This window comes from Neovison vison, chromosome 7, assembly GCF_020171115.1.
Source record: "Neovison vison isolate M4711 chromosome 7, ASM_NN_V1, whole genome shotgun sequence".
Classification (NCBI taxonomy): domain Eukaryota; kingdom Metazoa; phylum Chordata; class Mammalia; order Carnivora; family Mustelidae; genus Neogale; species Neogale vison.
Window position 1 is genome coordinate 187,019,310 of NC_058097.1, and position 22,744 is coordinate 187,042,053.

At 40.6% G+C, this 22,744-nt stretch overlaps 1 protein-coding gene and 1 long non-coding RNA gene across 3 annotated transcripts in view; both read left to right on the forward strand.

The window, feature by feature from the left end:
* LOC122912856 overlaps positions 1–15,971 on the forward strand; it is a 95,352-nt gene extending 79,381 nt beyond the window's left edge. For both annotated transcript variants that reach the window (XR_006385684.1, XR_006385685.1), the window contains exon 4: positions 15,587–15,971. This is a non-coding gene — a long non-coding RNA (uncharacterized LOC122912856). The remainder of the gene's footprint in view (positions 1–15,586) is intronic.
* A 5,774-nt stretch (positions 15,972–21,745) lies between these two features.
* HSD17B12 (hydroxysteroid 17-beta dehydrogenase 12) overlaps positions 21,746–22,744 on the forward strand; it is a 160,365-nt gene continuing 159,366 nt past the window's right edge. The window contains exon 1 of the mRNA XM_044259121.1: positions 21,746–21,995. Coding sequence (XP_044115056.1) covers positions 21,836–21,995 — 160 coding nt within the window. The 5' untranslated portion in view covers positions 21,746–21,835. The remainder of the gene's footprint in view (positions 21,996–22,744) is intronic.

The window sequence follows — 22,744 nt, forward strand, 5'->3', positions numbered from 1 at the left end:
CCATGTGCATCATGGAGCCCAGTGCAGGGCTTGAGATCATGACCTGAGCTGAATCAAGAGTTGGGTGCTCAACGGACTGAACCTCCCAGATGTCCCTAATTTTTTTCATTCTAACACAAGATTTTAAAAAGAAAACTAATGGTAAAGTAAATGAAACTGACTTGAAGTCTTCTACCTGAAGAGGAAAACTTGGAAAGAACATAATTTATAGAAATGCAAAAGTTTGAGATGTGTAATTTTGAGTTTTATCAATCAGTAAGAGAAGATAGAAAGGCTAAGCCATGGTTTGACAGTTCACAAAAGAAAAAACAATAATGTCATTATATAACGTAGCAGAATATGTTTTCCAAAGATGACCACAGCAATATCTCCCAGCTGACATGTTCTTCTGCTCTGTGATGTCACTCTGTCATCAAAATGTGGCATCTCTCCACTTCTTTAATTTTGAGTAGGCTTTTTGACTGCTTAGACCAAAAGAACATGGTAGAATGGATGATATCCTAGTTAGAGGTGGTGTTCTTACCTCACCTGGCAATTTCTTCCTGCCTTTTGGAACCCACCCACTAAGTAAGAGATGTAATTACCTTCAAATTACTATGTTCTAAGAAGGCCAAAGTCAACTAATGAAGTCCTGGAGGATAAAACATCTGGAGAGGCCAAGGAGCATTGAGGAACCAGACATGTAAGTGAAGAAGCCATTTTGGAAATGGATCCTCCAGCCCCACCTGCCATGGCTGTTGCTTTGTAAATCAGATGAACCACCCAGGAGAGCCCTTCTCAATTTTTGGCCCACAAAATCATGAGCAAAATAAAATGGTTTCTTTTAAACTTATGACGTTTTGGGTGCTTTGTTATGCGTCAGTGATACCTGTAAAAAAATACTGGGGAAGAAAATATTTCATCATTTTTATAAGAGATGGCAGTATAGGAGAATATGTCTACATGTCTAAATCTGTCAAGAGAACTAGTATCTACAGTGTAACAGGGAATGCCTAAATAATCAAAAAAACAAGAGCCTCAGTAGAAAAGTGTACCAAGGATGTTAAATAGGCGAATGACAGAAAGGTATGCTCAAACTCATTAGTAATGAGAGAGGGTCAGATTAAAGCCACAAGATAATTTCTCTTAGTACCCAACAGACTAACAGAAAGTAGAAAGATGGATGGATAATGTCATGTGTCGATGGCGATGGGGGTGAATAGGAACCCTTATGGACTGTTGCTTAGCGTAAAGTGGTGGAGCTGTTCTGGAGAGCAGTCTGGCAAAATTTAATATAGATATTAATAAATCGTCCTGGATACATGTCCTCAAGAAGTCTTACACAGGTCTTTAAGGGAACAAATATGAAAATAATAATTACATTGGGCTTTTTGGTGACAAACTCCAAGTCAATATAGGTTTTTGGGTTTTTTTAAAGATTTTATTTATTTGAGAGAGGGTACACACAAGCAAAGGAGGGAAGGAGCAGTGGGGAGGGAGGGCAACAAGCAAACTTCATGCTGAACACAGAGCCCAATGCAGGGCAAGCCAAAATCGTGTTGGATGCTGAACCAACTGAGCCACCAAAGTGCCCTACCCATCTAGGTTTCTTAATCACTGAGAGAGCTAGTTAAAACTTGGTGAAGGCTCACATATACAGTCGTGCGTTAGAAGCAAAGGACTACATATATCCTCCACATCTGCATATGTTTTAAAGATGCAGTTTAGTGAAAGTAATAAACAATGGAGTCTATAATAATACAATTTGTATAAATTTAAAACAGGGAAATAAAAATATCCTGTAAGAAAATATTAAAAAACCTACATCAAACACGTTGGAATGGTTTCCTAAGAACAAGAAAAAAGTCGCCCATGGAGGGAGGAGTGGGAATGAGGTAAAAGAAATTAAAGTCCAGTAGTGATGTTGTGCTGTGAACCATTGTGTATGAGCAAATGTTCTGTGCCTGAGGTCCAGCAATGAACTCTTCTGATTAAGAGAAGATTCTAATTCTTCAGGAGCCCAAAAAAGCAAATTCGAAAGGATAGAACTATTTGCCAAATCTGCCATGCTTGGGGGTTTTAAATGAGAGCAGTACTTAGAAAAGTGTGGCCAAGGGGTGCCTAGGTGGTGTGGTCAGTTAAGCCTCTGACTCTTGGTTTCAGCTCAGGTCATTCTCTCAAGGTTGTGAGATCAAGTCCATATCGGCTCTGTGCTCAGCATGGAGTCTGCTTGAGATTCCCTCTCCCACTCCCTTTGCCTCTACTTGTGCTCTCTCTTTCTCTCTTTCTCAGAGCTTTAAAAAAGAAGTGTGCTCAAACAGGCAATCTCATATTTTTTGGATATATAATCTGATATGACCTTTATACATGACAGTATTAATGAAGAGCCTTTAAAAAATGCTCATGTCCTAGCCAAAACAAATAAACAAACAGAAACTATAGAATGAAATTTAGAAAACAAACATTTAAATAGCAACAGCAAACTTAGAGGTTTATTTAACAAAGTATGTGTAAGGAGACTATATGGAATGTATATGGAAACTATAGAACACTGCAGAGAGAAACTAAAGAAGACCAAACTAATGGGACAGATACCGTGTTCATGGATTGGAAGACTCAATATTGTTAAGATTTCACCTCTCTTCAAATTGATCTATAGATCCAAAAAAATTCCAGTCAAAATACCAGTAGGATTTTGAACTATTTTTATAGAATTCAGCAGGCTAAATTTATATGGAAATGCAAAGGCTCTAGAGTAGGTAAGACCAAAAAGGTGCACTATTTGATTTCAAGACTTCATAGTAATCTAGAGAGTGTAATTTTAATGATGATAGATATATAAATCAATGGGACAAAACAGAGTGGAGGTATATAAATATATCATCAAGTGATTTTCAATAAAAGTTCTGAGGTAAACTCAGTAAGGAAAAATTTTTCAACAAATGATGTAGGAACAGTTGGATATCATTGGCAAAATGATGGATTTGTTTCTGGTCTCACACTATATACAAGGATTAACTTGAAATGGATCCACAAACCCAAACACAAGAGATAAAACTTATAGAAAAAAACAGGAGGAAGATCTTGAAGATCTTTGTAATCTTGGGTAATGCAAAGATTTTTTAGATAAGCCGCAGAAAGTAAGAAGCATTAAAAAAAGTTAATAGGATGCCTGGCATCCTATCAGAGGTAGAGCCTATGACTCTTAATCTCAGGGTTGAGTTTGAGCCCCATGTTGGGTGTAGAGATTACTTAAAATCTCTTTTAAAAAGTTAATAAATTGGGTTTTATTAAAATAAAAATATTTATCAAAATACACTGTTAAGAAATAAAAAGATAAGCCATAGACTGGGAAAAAATATCTGTAACACATCTGATGAAGGATTCCTCTTCAGGATATATAAAGAAATTTTAGTACTCAGTAATAAGAAGACAGGCAACCTAATTAAAACAGAGCAAAACTTTGTTAAGTATGTGAGGCAAAGATCATCTTTGTGTATTGGCTGCAAGTTTATTTCTTGTTTAAAATATTTTATTAATTTATTTCTCAGAGAGAGCAAGAGAGAGAGAGAAAGTGCACAAGCAGGAGGAGCAGCAGGCAGAGGGAGAAGCAGGCTCCCCATGGAGCAAAGAGCCCGACATGGGACTGGATCCCAGGACCCTGGGATCATAACCTGAGCCAAAGGCAGATGCTGACCCAACTGAGCCACCTTGGTGTTCCTCCAAGTTTACTTCCTTATGACAGTCTGAAAGCTTTTAGCTGTAAAAGCCCACCAGTACCAAACTCAAATTTTTATACATTCCATTATTTACAAAATAGTCCGAACAGGTGGAATTTTAGAACCTGCCTGCTTTGCATACTCCAGGAAACCAACCTCCACATCTGCTGGCGGTCAATAAGATAAATCCTGGGGGCGCCTGGGTGGCTCAGTGGGTTGGACACCTGCCTTAGGCTCATCACGATCTCAGGGTTCTGGCATCAAGCCTCACTTTGGGCTCCCTTACTGGTGGGAAGTCTGCTTCTCCCCCCTGCTTGTGCTCGCTCACTCATGTGCTCTCTCTCAAGTAAATAAATAAAATCTTTAAAAAAAAAAAAAAAGATAAGCTCTGGGGCCATTAAGTCCCCAAGCCTTTGGTGCTGCCTTTTTAAAGCTCTGACACAGAGACACTTTACCATGCTGCTAGAGCACATCACCTGGACATGTAATCCTCCTGTCTGATTGCCCTCTCCTCCAGGAGTTCCCTTGCCCTCCTCCCTTTTTGGGTAGTGACCCCCTCATTGTCAGCCTCCAGTCTCGTGCTCTGAGGGACTTCTTGCAACCCTGAAAACTGTAACTCTACGTACTTCCCAGTACGTGTGTTCTGATCTTGATCGATCCCCAAATCCCCAACAAGACTTTAATAGACATTTTACCAAAAAAAGGAATGACTGTCCAATAAGCACATACAAAGATGCTCATCATCTTTATTCCTCAGGGAGATGCTAGTTAATGCCACATTGGGTTACCACTATATATACCCACTAAGTGAAAAAGACTGACACTACCAAGTGTGGTGAAGACATGATACAAAAGGATGCAGCTGCTTTGGAAAGCAGTTTGTCAATTTCTTATAAAGTTAAACAGTTACCATTTAATCTGTAATTCCACTTCTCAGTATTATTTAGTCAAGGAAAATAAAAGTATTTGTCCACATGAAGACTTGTATGTAAACATTCGTATTTGCTTTATTCATATAGTGAAGAATCGTAAAGTCGAATGTTCATCAACTGAAGAATGGATAACCAAATGGAATACTACTAAGGAACGAGAAAGGATAGACTACCAATACTTGCACCATGGATTAATCTCAAGGATGTCATGCTAATGGAGAAGCAAGACATAAAAGATTATATACTGTATGATTCCATTGATCTGCATTTCTAGAAAAGGCAAAATGAGAGTGAGAGTGAAAACAACTATTGGTCACGATGGATGAAGGATCAGGGAGGGAATTGACTATAAAGCATGAGGAAATATTAATCTTGATCATGGTAGTTATGCAAATCTACAAATTTATCAAAAGCCATCAAACACTTAAAATTCATGAATCGTATTTTCAGTTATCTCTCAATAAGGTGGACTGAGGAAAAAACAAAGTACTCGTGCTTTTTAACAGAGAATTGCATTACTTTTCATAAGTTTTTTTTTTTAACTTATCTAAGTAATCTCTAAACCTTGAATTTACAACCCTGAAGTTGTGAGTGATGTGCCCTACCACATGAGCCAGCCAGGTACCCCAAAGTTGCATACCTAAGAATTTAGTATAAAGAAATCATAAGAGATGTGTTTGAAACATAGAGTGTTCATTTCAACATTATTTATAATAGCTAACTTGAAACAACTGAAATACCCAGCAGTAGAATATTGTTTAGATCTGTCTATGATACATTCATACAGGGAATTTGTCAAGCTATTAACAATTACATAGAAAATAGGAGTTGGAGAAATGTGTGCTACTTTAAGTAAAAAGGCAGATTAAAATACAGTATGTGTCTAGTTTTTTACTTGAGTTTTTATTTTAAAACCAGAAGTTAATAGAGTACAATATTTTTACTATGTCATTGATAAATGAGGGGCGAGAGGGATTTTCATGATATTATGCAAATAGGATCTGAAAATCTGCTACCTCCGTATATATATTTTTCTTCCAATGGGAAATGAAAGAGATTAACATTCAGACCAATGTTCTTTCGCAACAAGATAGGCCAAGTTCATTATTACTTTTTACAATAAAATAGGGATTATATGCACCCTGAAGGATATTGACTAATATTTACAAATCCTCAAGGTGATACCCCTAGCTTTGACTTTATTTTAAAAGCTCCCTCAATTAACTTAAGAGAACACTTATCCATCTGTATCTAAAAATCAGAAGAGAGTTGAAATGAACTTAATTAGACATGGACACACAGTACATTTCCAGGGGTATGTTAGGGATCAGAATATCTCATCCCATCTAAAGTCTGCAGGTAAAATGTCCCTTATACTGGCTGAGCAGGATCCTGGTCAGGAACACTTGGACTATTCAATATTCCCACCCTGGGCCAGGGAAGGTAAAACAGGTAAATGAAAGGTGTTTGAATATACATTCAAAAAAGAATAAAAGGCCTGTGAAATTCCTTGATTAGTCTCTCTCTCGGTATCCTGAGATTTCCATTGCATGATTGAAAGACAGAATGGATTAACTCTGAGATCTCCAGTTTCCTATCTCTAATTTTTACAGACTCTAGAACATTAAGGAAATATCTTAAATTGGACATATTTTGCAATGCCTGATTGGTTCACTTGGTAGAGGTTGCAACTCTTGATCTCAGTCATCATTGTTAAGTTCAAGCCCCACACAGGGTGTAGAGATTACTTAAATAAAAAATCTTAAAAAAAATAAAATTGGTTATATTTTTCAGTAGCCATTAGTTTTTTGAAAGTAAATTGGAAAAATGTTTATGGCAGTATTCGATTTTTTTTTTTTAAGAGGGGGAAAGGGGAGAGGAGAGGGCAGAAGAGAGAGGGAGTGAATCTTAAGCAGGCTTCATGCCCAGTATGGAGCCTGAGGCAGGGCTCAAGTCTCACAACACTGAGATATTGACCTGAGCCAAATCAAGATTTGGATGCTTAATTGGCTGAGTCACCCAGGCGTCCCATCCCCTAAACAATTTATTTTTTTTTTTGAAGATTTAATGAATTTATTCCGAGAGAGAATGAGAGAGAGCACAAGCAGGGGGAGCAGTAGGCAGAGGGAGAAGCAGGCTCCCTGCCCAGCGAGGAGCCCGATTCAGGACTTGATCCCAGGACCCTGGGATCATAAGCTGAGCCCAAGGCAGGTGCTTAATTGACTGAGCCACCCAGGTGCCCCTCCCCTGAGCAATTTAAATCATGTTTTCTATACACTTGGAAACCTGTAATCAAAAATTATAATCTTGTTCACAGATTGGGGTTTTTTTAATCTGTAAGTTTGCAATTAATTGGATTTCTATAAAGAGGGTCTTCTTTTATGTTCAGCCCAGTTCATTAAAAATTATGTGTAAATAAGAAATATTCTTGGTTTTGGAAAGCAAATTTTTTTAACATTGCCATGCAAATCGTTGAGTAGTTTATTTATGAGGAACGTGTGAAAATATTAAAAGTGGGTCTTTGGTCTCTCTACAAATCCAGACCAAAAAGAGAGCCATATTAAGGCACTTACAGAAAGAATGTTCACTCAAATGTCTTCACTAAACACACATGTATAGGCATAGAATAAAACGAGATATAAATAAGGCAATTCTCACGAAGACATATCTGAGACAAAGTGTGGATTGGGAAGAGAAAACAGAAAATCTTGGGACTGCTCGTGTCTTGCAAAAAAAGTTGTTTCTCCCTAGTTAAAACCAGAGTGTCAACGTTTTATTCCCAGAAGACTGGTGTCAGAGAGCTATTGTCATTTATACCCATACATTTTGTTTCCCTCTGAATTTCACCTAACAAAGGTATACCAGAGCCAGGAGCAGCTGTTTACATTGCATCCAACTATAAATCAAGACCACAAGCGTTGTGCTCTGAGAAGGAATCTATTTCACCTTTACTGTATTCACATATTCTCTCTCTTTCTCGCTCTCTCTCCCTTTGCCTTTGGTATTCAGAAAATGGAATGCTGTTACCTAATTAGACTATACATGTTTCTGGTGATTATTTGTGGTGAGTCTAATTACTGATTTTACATCTGTTTTTAGCAACTCACTTTTCGGTAGTTCTTAGTTTTTAGCAACTCCATTTCAGTTAACCTAACTACCTATTTTCACAGCTTACTTAAACACTTTTTTTTTTCATTAATCCCACTTTCTTGCTAGCTTTTCCTGTCCATCCTAATGTTCTCAGCTTGATGAATCTTCCACGTGTGTCAACTTTAAAAAAATAAAATGGTCAGTTATTTTTTAGCAAAATGAGTTTATTTGGGAATAGCAGAGGAATTGTGATTTAGGACGAGTAAACCGGAAAAACCATAGGCAAGTCCAAAGAGACAAAGGGAAGGTAAGCCTTTATTAGTTTTCAGGGGAGGGTTGTTTCACACAAAAGTTCGTTGGAGGTGGTGGTGGTTTCTCACTGGCTGCAAGTGTTGCTGCTGGGCAGAAAGAGACCTTCTTCTTGCCCGCTGTGTAGGCTGCAACCAGGGGTATGCATGTGAGCGCTCCCCCTTTAGGGCTTCCCAACTCCATTTTCAATGCTGTTTCCTTCACTACTTTTCATAGAAATGAAAGTATGCTGGAAACTTTGGAAGAGGAAGAAAAAGTATGTAGGGTGTGATTACCGGGATATTTGATTTAGATGTGCTTCAAACAAAAGCACATTAGTCATATCAACAATTGCAAAGAGACCATTAAATAAAAAAGACACTAATAAGGCAAAAAGTTGGGACTATCTGATGGTAAGAATCCTGTTAATTTTTTTTCGGTGGGATAATGGTATTTTGTTTTCAAAAAAGAGTCCCTTATAATTTTACAGGTACATGCAGAAATAATTACAGATAAAATGATTATGTTTTCTGTGATTGGCTTCAAAATAATTCAGGAGAGGGGCACCTGGCTGGTTCAGTCAGTGGAGTGTGCAAATCTTGATCTTGGGGCCATGAATTTGAATCCCACGTTGGGCCTAGAGATTATTCTTTAAAAAACTGTAGGAAAGGAGAAGTGGATAGTTGTATAAACAAGATTGGGCATGAGTTGATAGTTATGAAAATTCATTATACATGGGAGTTCATTATATTATCTTGCCTACCTTTTCATATGTTTGAAATTATCCATAACAAAATGGTAAATGCATTTCTAAAAGGGTTAATAGGGGCACCTGTGTGGATCAGTTGGTTAAATGTCCCACTCTTGATTTTGGCTCAGTTTGTGATGTCAGGGTAGTGGGATCAAGCCCCACATCAGGCTCCACACTTAGCGTGGAGTCTGCTTGGGGTTCTCTCTCTCCCTCTCCCTCTCCCTCTCCCCCTTCCCTTGCTCCCATGAGTGCTCTCTCTCTCAAAATAAGTAAAAATAAAATAAGTAAGTAAATAAACAAAAGGGTTAATAAGCTCGTACAAATAACCTTGTAAAAAAATAACCTTGTAATAACCTTTAACAAATCATTAGGAAAAAGAGAAATATGCCAAGTGAGCAAAAGATATGAAGAGGCAGTGTGAAAAAGAAGTAATAAACGGTAAATAAGCATATGAAGAGAACTTCAGTCTCAAAAACATGCAAATTAGGACAATGTGTGATATTGTGATTTATAGTGAGAAACATACTTGGTCTTCATCCACTCTTACTGGCTTGCAACTCTCCAAACCTTTGGAATTTCCTAATGAAAAAAAGCAATGGGAGTATCTTTTTCATAATATTTAGCCTTGTATAATTGGTTCCTGAAATAGCTGCATAGCCATAAAAGTGGAAGGAGTGTATTGTTATTCATAACAGGCTCCTTTCAATCACACCTAAATTAATGTTAATGAGATGAATTTCGGAAAACTCCTAAGGATGGGGGCCAACCAGCACTGGAGGGTTGGAACTTTTAGTCCCATTCCTCACCCTACATCCAGAAAGATGAAAGGGTCTGGAGGTTGAATCAATTGCCAATGGCCAATGATTTAATCAACCGTGTCTATGTGATGAACCCTCCATAAAAACCCAAAGTATGGGGTTCAGGGATTTTCCAGGTTGCTGAACATGGGGGTGTGCTGGGAGGTGGCATGTCTGGAGGGCACTGGACTGCCATGTCCCTTCCCATATAGCTTATCTTCCCCTATGCATCTTTTCCACTGGGCTGTTACTGAATTATATCCTTTTCTAATAAACTGGTAACCTAGTAATGTAAACTGTTTTCCCAAGTTCTGTGAGCCACTCTACACATTAACAGAACCCAAGCAGGACATTGTGGGAACCTGCAGGTACAGCCAGCAGGTCAGGAGCACAGGCAACAACCTGGGCTTGTAACTGGTATCTGACGTAGGGACAGTCTTGTGGGACTAAGCTTGTGGGATCTAATGCTATCACCAGGGAACAACCAAACGGAATTAATTTAACTTCTTGCTGGTGTTGGAAAACACATTCAGAAAGGAGATACTTTTTTTCACCTGTAGAATTGACAAAACAGTTAGTGAGAACTACTATTGATGAGAATGAGGTAAAGCAAATAGTCTATCTACCGCTAGTGGGACAGTAAATTCAGTAGTTCCCTAAGCATTCCTGGTTGTCATCTCTATCTTCTCCAAAAGAGTGGGCATTATTTGCCATTGCCATTTGATATGTGAGCTAACTAAATACCAGAATTATCCAAGGTCACACAACTGAGGGCTTGTTTTTTTCCTCCTACCCCTGGAAAAGAAGAATCTGTTGATGAAATATTTTGCAATATATATGATAATGAGTTCTCTAGAGTTATTTTCTGACCTAGGTGATCTCAGATGATTGAGAAACAGAGCAGACGTAAACCCAGCCCATGGCCAGGAGCAAAGCTCTGCTGATAGCAGCCTGTGTCAGCCTAACCCTAGTCTACCCACAGACAAGGGAGAGAAGTAAATGTAGCTCATTGTACACCAAGGAGGTTTTGCAGTTGCCAGCAGCTTGAGGACTCGCCTCCTTTCCCTCGCTACTGCCCTTACACTCTAGTCCTACTCTTGCTTCCTCCCCGAGTGCTTTAGTGTTACAGGCATCAGATCACTCAATACAGGGATGCTAAGAAAGGTGGGTTATTTATTTCTCCATTGTCTGTACCCTGTTTCAAAGATTTGAGGAGGCTTATTAAAATTCTCATAATGCGGGCGCCTGGGTGGCTCAGTGGGTTAAGCCACTGCCTTCGGCTCAGGTCATGATCTCAGGGTCCTGGGATCGAGTCCCGCATCAGCTCTCTGCTCAGCAGGGAGCCTGCTTCCCTCTCTCTCTCTCTCTGCCTGCCTCTCCATCTACTTGTGATTTCTCTCTGTCAAATAAATAAATAAAATCTTTAAAAAAAATTCTCATAATGCAAAGTAAAGAAAGATAGAAGGGAGCTAGAAATAGGAAAATCTATTTAGATCCCCTATATAGATAAAGGGAACCTAGTTCACTAATGATACCTACTTCACAGAAGCATAACCACTATTCTGATTTTTCAACGTCCTATACACGGGGTAACGTGAGACAGTTTTCCTCTCTTATGGCAGCAAAGTGGCCACGAAGTTGGAGACTTGCCAGATGGCCCACCGAGGAGGCCAAAGAGTAACCACGTAATTGTGCACTGTTTTCAACAGCTTGTTTTTCTCACCTGAGACAGCAAATGAACTGGTTGTGGGTAGGTGAGACCAAAAAACGTGACTGTTTCCATCATCACCCCATTTCGGTTTTTGGTTCTATACAGGAAGAATTCATGTGTTATGACTGAAGAGGAAAATAGAGCTAAGAGACAAGCCAAATAATTTTTAAGATGTGACCGATTTTATTTTTCCACTGGAAGTTATCACTCCTTGTCACTAATTTTTACCCTTTCCTTCAGCAATACTAATCCATTCGTTCGTTTAATGAGTGTGTATCGAGTGGTTACTGTTTCCCAGGGCTGTGTCGGTGAATGGAACAAACCTTTATGGAACGTTAAGTACGGCTGCTTTACTATGGTTGCTGTAGGATGAACTTCGGTGCTTTTGAAGACTAGGGCGGAGGCTCTTATGGCTTGAATACAATAAACAAGAGAGGAGGGCGGGGCCCGATTCAGGTGTGCTTCCTTAGGACACACACACACACACACACACACATACACAGGGTATTAGTGTTCTATTGTTGCTCCTATAAATTCCCACAAATTAGTGGCTTAAAGCAACACACACTTATTATCTGACAGTTCTATAGGTTAGAATTACAAGATGGGACTCACTGGACTGAAGTCAAAGTGTTCCTTTCAGAGGGTCTCAGGAAGGGTTTATCTCCTTGCTGCTTTTCAGCCTCTAGAGGCTGCCTCCGTTCCTTGGCTCAAGGACCCCTTCCTCCATCCCCCAGCCAGCATCAGCGCCCCTCTCTGACCATTCTTCCATACTTGCATCTCCTTCTCTGACCAACTCTGAGGTAGGTTCTCCAATTTTAAGGACCCATGTGACATAGATTAGGCTCACTTGAATAATTTTCCCATCTTGAGTCCTTAACTTAGTCATATTATCACAATATACTGTTTGATACGATAACATTTGCAGGTTCTTGTGGTCAGGATATGCATCTCTTTAAGTGTGGGGAGGATCATTATTTTGCCTAATACACACTTACACATACAAAGGTAGTTATGGCATGAGTTAAAATTTATATAGAACTTTTTCTCAAAAATATAAATAAATAAAATAAAGGAACATAAACAAAAAGACTGCACCCCAAAATAGAGGCATGATCATTTTGGAAAAAGTTTTTCATGTATATATTATTCATGAATGTCTCTGATGAGATATTGCCATTGATAGTGAAGAAAAAAGAAACGGAGAGGTACCTCTACAGTAAATGACATGAATAATTCTAAGAAACGTGATGTTAAGTAAAAAAGCAAGTCTCAGAAGACTCACCAAGTAAAGGGCTTAGGTTTACACATGAGTTTCCTCAGAGCTACTATAACAGACTGATAAAAACTAGGCAGCTTTAAAGAACAAAAAATTATTCTCTCGAAGTTTTTTTTGGCTAGAAGTCCAAAACCATGGTCTGGGCAGGGCCCTCTGACGGCCTTAGGGAAGAATCCTTCCTCGTGAGTTTCTGCTGGGTGTTGGCAATCCTTAACATTTTTTATTTTGTGTTTGCACAACTGCATTCTCCGGCTCACAGGGCCTTCGTTCCTCTGTCTCCCTGCGCAACTCCAAATCTCCCTTTATAAGGACCCAGTCATTGAATTTAAGGCCCACCCTAGTCCCGTCCAACCTTGTCTTAATTTGATGACATCTGCAAAAACCCTGTTTCTAAATTCGGCCACATTCATACGTTGGTGGCGGCGGGGGGAGAGTTAGGATTTCAACATATCTTTTGGAGGACACAATTCAAGCCATACAGTCAGAATTGCAGCATCTGTAAGGGAGCGAGGGAAGCAGGATTAAGGTGACAGAGCCGTTGAGCTGTGATGCAGGTCTAACAGAAGCCTGGGCTGAGCCCACAGGGAGCTCCGCAGTTAGGATGGCCTCGCAGATGTCCATAATTGAGGCAAGTAGCCAGGCATGTTTCTTCCTGCAATATCTAGGCATTGGATGCAGGTAACCCATGGGGGCGGGGCAAAGCAACGAACAGTTCCCACGTGGGGGGGGCGGGACACAACTGGGAGCCCTCAGCAACTAGCACTCTCTGCAAATGAATGTCTTGGTCGTGGAGAGGATATCAGAGTTGCATACTCCAGCATCCACTATATTATGGTTTTCAATAGATCTCAAAAAATAAGCCAAAGTGTATAATATATATTATTATATATAGTGTATATATAGTGTAATAATAATATATTATTATTTCATATACAACTGTGATAGAATATTTACATACATGCATATGTATATATACATATTTATTTATATGTACATAAGTATTTATTATTTACACCTAAAAGCTGTAGAATGATACAGAACATTTAGGACTGTAGGGATAGGAAGGGTCCTGGTTTTTTTGATTCTTGAGTTGGATGGTGGGTTTATAGTTTTTCACTGTATTATGAGTTATAAATCACTGTATTATGATTTATAACTAGCTTATGTATTTCATGTAATCTTTTGTATGTATCAAATAAGTAATCTCTACACCCAATGTGGGACTCGAACTCATGACCCCAAGATCAAAAATTACATGCTCTATGGACTGAGCCAGCCAGGCACCCCTGAATCAAATATATTTATAAAAATAATAAAAAGAAGAAAGAAAACTAGGCAAAAGTCATAGCAGTTAAAGTAGAGAAATTTTAGAAAAAATATGAGTAGATAGAGCAAATCCAGAGTCCACTGCTACAGTAGGCATTCAGATGAAGAAATAGTTCCCTGAAATTCCCTAATGTTACTTACTTTAGTTTGCTTGCATAACCATCCTGAAATTTTTTTATTTTTGGCTGGAAGTATGATGTTGACAAAAATATATTGTTTACTTTCACTTTCGCCTAGTTTTTTTTAAAAAAGATTTTATTTATTTGAGAATGGGAGGGTCAGAGGGAGAAGCAGACTCCCTGTCAAGCAGAAAGCCTAATGCGGGACTCAATCCCAGGACTCCGGGATCATGACCTGAGTGGAAGGCAGTTGCTTCACCAGCTGAGCCACCCAGGCATCCCTCACCTAGTTTTAAATTCATTTGTTCACCATGGCACTATTTTTTTTTTTAAGTGAAAGAGTATTTTGGGTAAGGTTGTTGGAATGCTTAATAGATCTGTTGGTGCAGTAAAGAAATCTGGTTCATGCACAACATTGACATGTCAAGTTTTCACCATGATATTTTTTAAGTGTATTCATTTATAATTTAAGTAATCTCTACCCAATGCGGAGATCGAACTCACAACCTTGAGATCAAGAGTCTCATGCTCTGGGGTGCCTGGGTGGCTCAGTGGGTTAAGCCTCTGCCTTCAGCTCGGATCATGGTCTCAGGGTCCTGGGATCAAGCCCTGCATTCGGCTCCCTGCTCAGCGAGGAGCCTGCTTCCCCCTCTTCCTCTGCCTCCCTCTCTGCCTACTTGTGGTCTCTCTCTGTCAAATAAATAAGTAAAATCTTAAAAAAAAAAAAAGAGTCTCATGATCTTCCAACTGAGCAGGCCAGCCACTATTCACAATGGTATTTTTAATGGTACATTGAGTGGAGAAAGAGAGCTGTTGGATTATGTTTTATGATCACAGTTTTTACTTTAAAAAAAAAAGGGTATATTGTCTATATTGTACAGCTTTATATTTACATAGAAAAAGAAATGGAAGAAGGCACTCCAAGTAGCCAACTGCCATTTGTGGGGATCAGAAATGGGGTGTGATACTTTTTCACTTTATATACCTCTGAGATCCTTTGAAAGTAAAAATATATATATATATATTAAAACATATTTTTTGACCACTTTTTTCAAAACATCTGGTTTGAGTTTTCTTAGTTCAAGAGTCTGTTTCCATGTTGGAAAAATGGGAGTGCTACTCAGACCTTGGAATGGGATCATGTATTTGAAGTCAATTTCGGACACGCTAATCCAATAACAAAGCATAGTAAATGCTAATGTGCGTGCCTTATGGTGATATTGTTTGTGAAAGAAATTAAATGGTAATAATGTTTGTTAAAGAAGTATTAACTTTTTGGAAACCTCCTGATTTCTTTCTATTTTTTCTTTTTAAAGATTTTTATTTATTTGTTTTTGCAAGAGAGAGAAAGAAAAAGAGCACACAGGAGCCGGGGGATGAGGTGGTGGAGGGGCAGAGGGAGAAGCACACTCCCTGATGTGGAACTCATCCCAGGACCCTGGATTCATGACCTTAGCTGAAGGCAGACGCCTAACTTACTGGGCCACCCAGGCCCTCATGGAAACCTGATTTCTCATGCCAAAAATTTCAATTTCTTTTAAAACTGTTTGTTAACCATGGCGCTCTCTCGCTCTCTCTCTCTCTTTTAAATCCAGGACTGAACACCTTCTCAACTGAACTTAATGGAGAGATTATTAAGTGCCTTGTTTTGTGAGCTATGTTTAAATGAAGATGAGCTAGAAGACAGAGTTGTTAAAAATACGTAAGTTTTATTATATAGCCAAATGAAGGATTCGGCTCTCTTGTAATGGTATTCTGAAAAATTCCTAGCTTCTGTGAAATTCCCTAATTATGGAATTTTCTTTCATGATATGGAGCTACTCCTGATTTCATCATGAGAATCTGATCTGAAACTCAATGTACAGAAATACTGAAAATGAATTTCAAATTAAATGAGACCATCTGTATACTAATATGATGCAATACTGTTGATTCACATTTTTCCATATTAAAGACTGTTCTGAACTCTAAATCTTTTAAATAAACGAGACTGAAATTTAATGTTGTTGTGTCTGAGTATGTTACTTGTATAACAACCAGCTACTTGCAGGAAATCTTCACCTCTCTGTTAATCATTTTTTTATGTTGCCTTTCTGAGCTAGTTATCAAGATATGATTTCATAACCACACCTTGGTAGCTGAAATTCCAGTTCTGCCACTTAATCTCTATGTGTTTATAGGAAAGTTAGATATTTTAGGCTTCGTTTTTCTCACTGAATACGTAATGCTTTTCTGCCAAGCACTGATAAATGCTTATATAGTATTGTCCAATTTTACTGTTGTAGAATTTGAATGCTTAGTAGCTAAATTCATACACAGTCATACAGCTAATAAGAGGTAGAGTTGAAGTCTGGTTCCAGATTTACCTGATACCAAAGCCCAAAGTTTTAGAGTATTGCTTCCTCTTTGGAGAGTTAATGTTTTCATATGTTTGGTAGAATACCTGCCCATCTTTGGGAACCCGGGTCTGTATGTTAAATTTTAGCATAGAATAGTGCTGAATAGGAGTAGACCATCATTGTAGGTTCCTGTATGCGTTATAAGTTTTTTTAAAAAATTGTTTAAAAAATATTTTTAAAAAAGATTTTATTTATTTGACAGAGACAGACACAGTGAGAGAGGGAACACAAGCAGGGGGAGTGAGAGAGGAACAAGCAGACTCCCTGCTGAGCAAGGAGCCCAGTGTAGGGCTCAATCCCAGGACCCCGGGATCGTGACCTGAGCCCAATGACTGAGCCACCCAGATGTCCCTTTAAAAAATTTTTTAGAAAGACTTTTTTTTTTTTTGAGAAGCTCAAGTTGGGGGAGGGGCATGAGAAGAGAGAAAGATAGAAGCAGACTCCCCACTGAGCAGGGAGCCCGAGGTGGGTCTCAGTCCCAGGACCCTGAGATAAAGTCAGACACTTAACTGATGCGGGCCTTGAAATCCAAAGCTAAGGTATGAGCAGGGCCCTCTGAAGCCAGACACTTAACCAACTTAATCCAGGCACCCCTGCATTAGAGGATTTTTTTAAAGGTTTTATTTATTTGACACACACAGAGAGAGAGAGAGAGAGAGAGAGAGAGATCACAAGTAGGCAGAGAGGCAGGCAGAGAGAGAGGGAGAAGCAGGCTCCCCACTGAGCAGAGAACCCGATTCGGGGTTTGATTCTAGGATGCTGAGATCACGACCTGAGCCAAAGGCAGAGACTTGACCCACTGAGCCACCCAGGTGCCCCTGCATTAGAGTTTTTAAGTGGTTCTTAAAATTTATCTGTAGACAAAGATTCTTATTCAATTCCAAAAGTATATAGAGCCCTCTGGACCTCAAAGGAATTTCTTTGACACAGATCACTTCACTCTATGATGCCACTTTTTTTTTTCTTTTAGTAAATATATGTGTGCACTCTTAATAAAGATTATTCCTGTTAATTGCAAGAGTACTGCTCGTACCTTATAGGAAAAAACTGAGGTGGATTCAATCAACATTCCTTGAGTAAAAATACCATGCTCAATATGAATTCTAAGAACAGTAGAAATTGCATTTCCATGGCGCCTGTCCTTATTCATTAGAAAAATCCCAAATCATCAACTATTTTTTGTTGCCTGTTTATTTTTTTTAAAAAGATTTTATTTATTTATTTGACAGACAGAGATCATAAGTAGGCAGAGAGGCAGAGAGGCAGGCAGAGAGAGAGAGGAAGGGAAGCAGCCTCCCTGCTGAGCAGAGAGCCCGATGCGGGGCTCGATCCCAGAACCCCGGGATCATGACCTGAGCCGAAGGCAGAGGCTTTAACCCACTGAGCCACCCAGGCGCCCCTGCCTGTTTATTTTTATGTCAGATGCTGTGGTAGGTGCTAGAGGCACATGTGTGTGTATGCGTGTATATTCTTCAAAATCACAACAAAACCCTCAGTGGGTATCTGTTGCGCTCTCCTTTCCTCTACCCCATCCTACTCCACCAGATTAATTTCTACTTTGCCTTAGATCCCAGCTCAAATGTTACTCCCTTAGAAAGGCCTTTCAGGGCAGTCCCCTCTTCTCATCTAAATTAGGTCTTCCCATTTCTTTGTACTCATGACAATTTTTATCATATCACTAGTTCGATGTCCTTAAGGTCTGCCTCTCTAGCTAGACCATTTCCATGTATTCGTCATTCATTCATTCAATGGGTATTTTTTGCAGACCTACTAAGTGTCCGTTATTCTTTGGTGTACATCTTAGGTGGAGATACCATGGTGAGCAAGAAAAGGTCACTGTCTTCATGAACTTACATTCTATTGGGAAGATGGACAAAAACCAAATAATCAGACAATTTGAAGGCATTAAGTGTTATAAGGAACGTAAAGTGTGGTGAAAGTATAAGTGGTGACCAGGCAAAGGAGAGGAGGTGATTTGGTCTGTTTATGTTGGTCCATCAGGGAAAACCACTCTAAGGGGAAGAATGTGTGCACAGAAGCCCAAATACTATAAAGCGGTGAGCCTTGGGAGACAGAGGGTGAGAGGTTCTGGAGAGGAAACAGGAAATAGAACTGCTCTGAGACTGGAATGAACTTGACTTATTTTAGAAACTGCAAGATATGTGGCTGGAATCAGGTGAGCCCAGGAGAGCATCACTGATGCTGTTGGAGAGGTCAGGGAAGAAATAACTAGTCTTGGAGGATTTTGTTCTTAATCTGATTTGTAAAGTCCTTGAAGGGATTTGAGCAGAAGAAATGATATCTAATTTACTTAAAAACAAAAACAAAAATGAACACAACACTCCAGTTGCTTCGTGGAGAACAAACCCCAAGACAGTTTCAGGGAGACCAGGGAGGATGCTGTTGCCATACTCCAGGCAAGAAATGCTTGTGATTTGGATTAGGCTGGTAGTAGCAGAAGTGAGGAGAAGTGGCCAGTCAAGATCTATATTGGAGGTAGTGTGAACAAGACTGCTGAAGTACTGAATATGGGAATGTAATAGGAAGAAACAAATCAAGGCTGACAGCTAGGTTTTAAACCTTAGAAGGCCGGTAAATAATGATATCGTTAACAGATTGGAAGAAGAGAAGTGTCTGTGTGTGTGTGTTGAGTCTGTTTTGAACACCTTTCAGTTGAGATGTTTATTTTTATTTTACATCTTAATGGAGATGTTGAGTAGGCATAGAGATTATGTGTTTATGCATACCTCTGAGCAGATGTTCAGCCTGGCCAGAGATATTTCGACTTCATTAACTTACAGTTGATATTTAAAACCAAGGGATTACATAAAATCACGTAGGGAGATTGTGTAGAGAAGTACAAAGAACAGAGGTCTGAGCCCAAAGGCATAGGATCATGTAGAGGCCAGCATTAGCGAGGGGCCCTGAAGGACTCTGGGAAGGAGCTGGTAAGGAAAACAGAGGCCACTCCTTATCGAACGGTAGAATAGAATGAGGACGAAGAATTGACCATTTGCTCAGTATTGTTATTATACCCAGTACCTACCTAGCTCAGTTTCTGGTACATACTTACAGCACAGTAGTATTTGTTAAATGAATGAATCTTCACTCCCATTTCTTTCTCAGTTGTTTATTGAGTATCTCAGGGTTCCAGGCACTGTTCTAGGTCCTATGGATTCACAGCATAGTGAAGGATTCACGGTGTTCCCAATAATCGTAAGTACTAGTGTGGGTCATAGACATACATACAAAGGTAACACAAACACATATTATTTGTTTAGTTACTTTTAAAGATTCTATTCATTTTTTAAAGACTTATTTATTTGTTAGAGAGAGCCAGTGGGGGAAGGACAGAGGGGGAGAGAGAATCCTTAAGCAGACTCCCTGGTAAGCATGGAGTCGTCGTTTTCTCAGGGCCCATCCCACCATCCGACATCATGACCTAAGCTGAAATCAAGAGCTTCCCACTTAACCGACTGAGTCATACATGCGCCCCTAAGATTTTATTTGTAAGTAATCTCTACATCCAATGTGGGGCTCAAATTTACAACCCTCAAGAGTCACCCACTCCACTGACCAAGCCAACAGGCATCCTTGTATTATTGGTTTATAATAGCTCTCTTCTCCTTCTGTCCTATTCTAAGGAGCATGGATATCTTGAGGGCCCTTAGTTGGTGAGCAATGTTGAACAGGGATATATGCATTTGGGGCTCCACTGCAGGTGAAGACTTTGGCTAGAGGGAGATGAGAGAGAGAGAGGAGTGGTGGGATTTCATTGAATTGGACAGACAGCCTCAGCCAAGGGGATCAAATTTAATTAAAACAAAATGTGCCTGCTCAACTCACATGACTGAATTCTGCTAGACAGCTGACAGTTTATAAAGAACAGTATCAGCCTTAGGGGTTATACTCAATTTGATAAGACGGTGGAAAAAGAGTAGGGGGTTGGGCAGGGAGAGATAAGGTTCTGGAGCTACATATTAGAAAATTACTACATTATCTTCAAGATCTGTTGTTGAGGGGCGTCGGGGTGGCTCAGCGGGTTAAGCCTCTGCCTTCGGCTCTGGTCATGATTCGGGGTCCTGGGATCCAGTCCCGCATCGGGCTCTCTGCTCAGCAGGGAGCCTGCTTCCTCCTCTCTCTCTCTCTGCCTGCCTCTCCATCTACTTGTGATCTCTGTCAAATAAATAAAATCTTAAAAAAAAAAATCTGTTGTTGATCCTTAAAATTATTACCCTTAAATTCCTGCCTTTTAAAAAGGTCTCAAGTTTCGAATCAGGAGTCCCTACTGGCTAAGAAAAATTTCAGGTGTTTTATACAAGTCCATGCCAGAAAAGGAAGCCAAAACTCTTGGTGGATGGAAGAGTAAGTGTGAAGCACTCTATTGCATTACAGTCTCTCATGCTTACCTTGTGGAACTCTGCGGAGGTAGTTTTCTTATCTCTACTAGGATCACATACTTTTGTGTTCCTTCACACCCCACCTCCAACCCCCACCCCCCGAAAATGTAAATTAAAAAAAGAGTAAAACAAAAAGTCTCTAGTGTCCTTTAAGGTCCAGTTAAACATGGAGTCCCTTCCTCAAACTGCTTATTCATCAAGCTGGGTTCCCTCTATTTTGCATTCGTCTTACAGCTCTTATGCCGCTGTATATTATAGTTTTTTGAGTCCATGAAGTTATTCGCCTTGAACTCCAAGACCTTGGGAGCAATGCTGTTTAATGCTCAGAACGAGAGGGAGGTTTAGAAGCTCCATAATAAGTGCATGTAACAGGAGAAGATGCTCCCGGAAGGAGACATAGAAAGGGGAGATGCAAGCCTTTATTCGGAAAAGTTTATGGGAACAGTGACAGCATATTTAACAATGATATAGATGTGTCTAATACAGAGGGGAAAATAAAACTACGACTCCACGCCCACCTTTTACTATACCATCTTCCCATTCACAACCGGCTTCTCAGACCCCATCCCCTCCTAAATGCAGAGCTCTAACGAGGCTGGGTCTCCCTGGCCAATCGGAGCGCACTCTTCCGCAGTCGTGAGGACCGCTGCAGCCAATGAGAGACCTGGGCGATTTGGTGGGGTGAGACCAGCCGCCCTCTGGTGGAACCCTGGGGGCGTGATGACGCGTTGGGCGGGACTGAAGTTTGATTGGCAGGGGAGCGATCTGCCGGCTCCGAACAGAGACCAGGACCGCTGTGCGCGAGGGGGAGGACATGGGCGGGGTAGCGAAACTGGAGTCAGCCAATAGCTGACGCACTACTCACAGAGGGACCGCTAGATCACCAATGGCGGCACGGATATGGCGCCGTGGGCGGGGTTTAGGCCAAAAGAGGCGCAGGAGCCGCGCCTGTTAGTGTCGTCCTCATCGTCACGGCGGGCGCCTCTTCCTGGATTCATTCATTCGTTTTTCCATTCACGAAGGTAGTAAGGCCTAGTTGAAAGCCATGGAGAGCGCTCTTCCTGCCGCCGGCTTCTTGTACTGGGTCGGCGCAGGCACCGTGGCCTACGTGGCCCTGCGCATCTCGTACTCGCTCTTCACGGCCCTTCGGGTCTGGGGTTTGAGTCACGAGGCAGGGGTCGGACCAAGGCTCGGAGAATGGGCAGGTGAGTGCAGTCCAGCGCCGCCGGTCTCCTCGCTCCTGCGGCGGCTCGGGCGGCTTCCGGCCGGGGTCTGGCCGGTGCTGCCCAAGTCCGGGCCCAGCGCCTGGCCTTCCGCTCTCCAGGTCCCCTCTCCCTCCTATGGCTCCTGCGTCCCTTGTACCCGCCTGGCCCCTAGCCTTGGGGCCCCAAGCCCTGGCTTGCCTGGACTTGCGAGTTTTTAAATAGGAAAGATGTTGTTGGCCCAGCTCCGCGAATCTCACATGCCACTTGGTGGGTGCGGGGACAACTTGCTTGAACCCGCAGGGGCTGGTGTCCTTTAAGCCATTCCGGTGCTCGGCCGGGAGTCAGTCACCTTGCTGCCTCCTCAGTCACACTCTGTCTATTGAGTGTTTTTAAAATAAAGGTTTTCACTTGATTGGAACAGTGGCCCCCTGCTAAGGATGAAAGGCATTCTGTTGACTTTTGGGGGGGGCGAGGATGAACGGAGAGGACATAGAATTTCCGAAGTCTTTCTGCTTTTTAGAAACTTGGCTCGCTCCTGTTACTTGGATTCGGTCGAGTTCATTTCAAGATATACAAGGTTTTTGTTTTGGTTTGTTTTTAAATTCTCCTTAAACTTTTCTGGAGGCCTGATGTGTAACGTAATTATTGCTTCTGCAGAACGGTAACTCTCCGCGTAGCAATCAGAAATACTTTTGGCAGAAGGACGCTTATAGGAAAAAGTATTCCCCCAAAGAGTGAGCTAAGCCTGT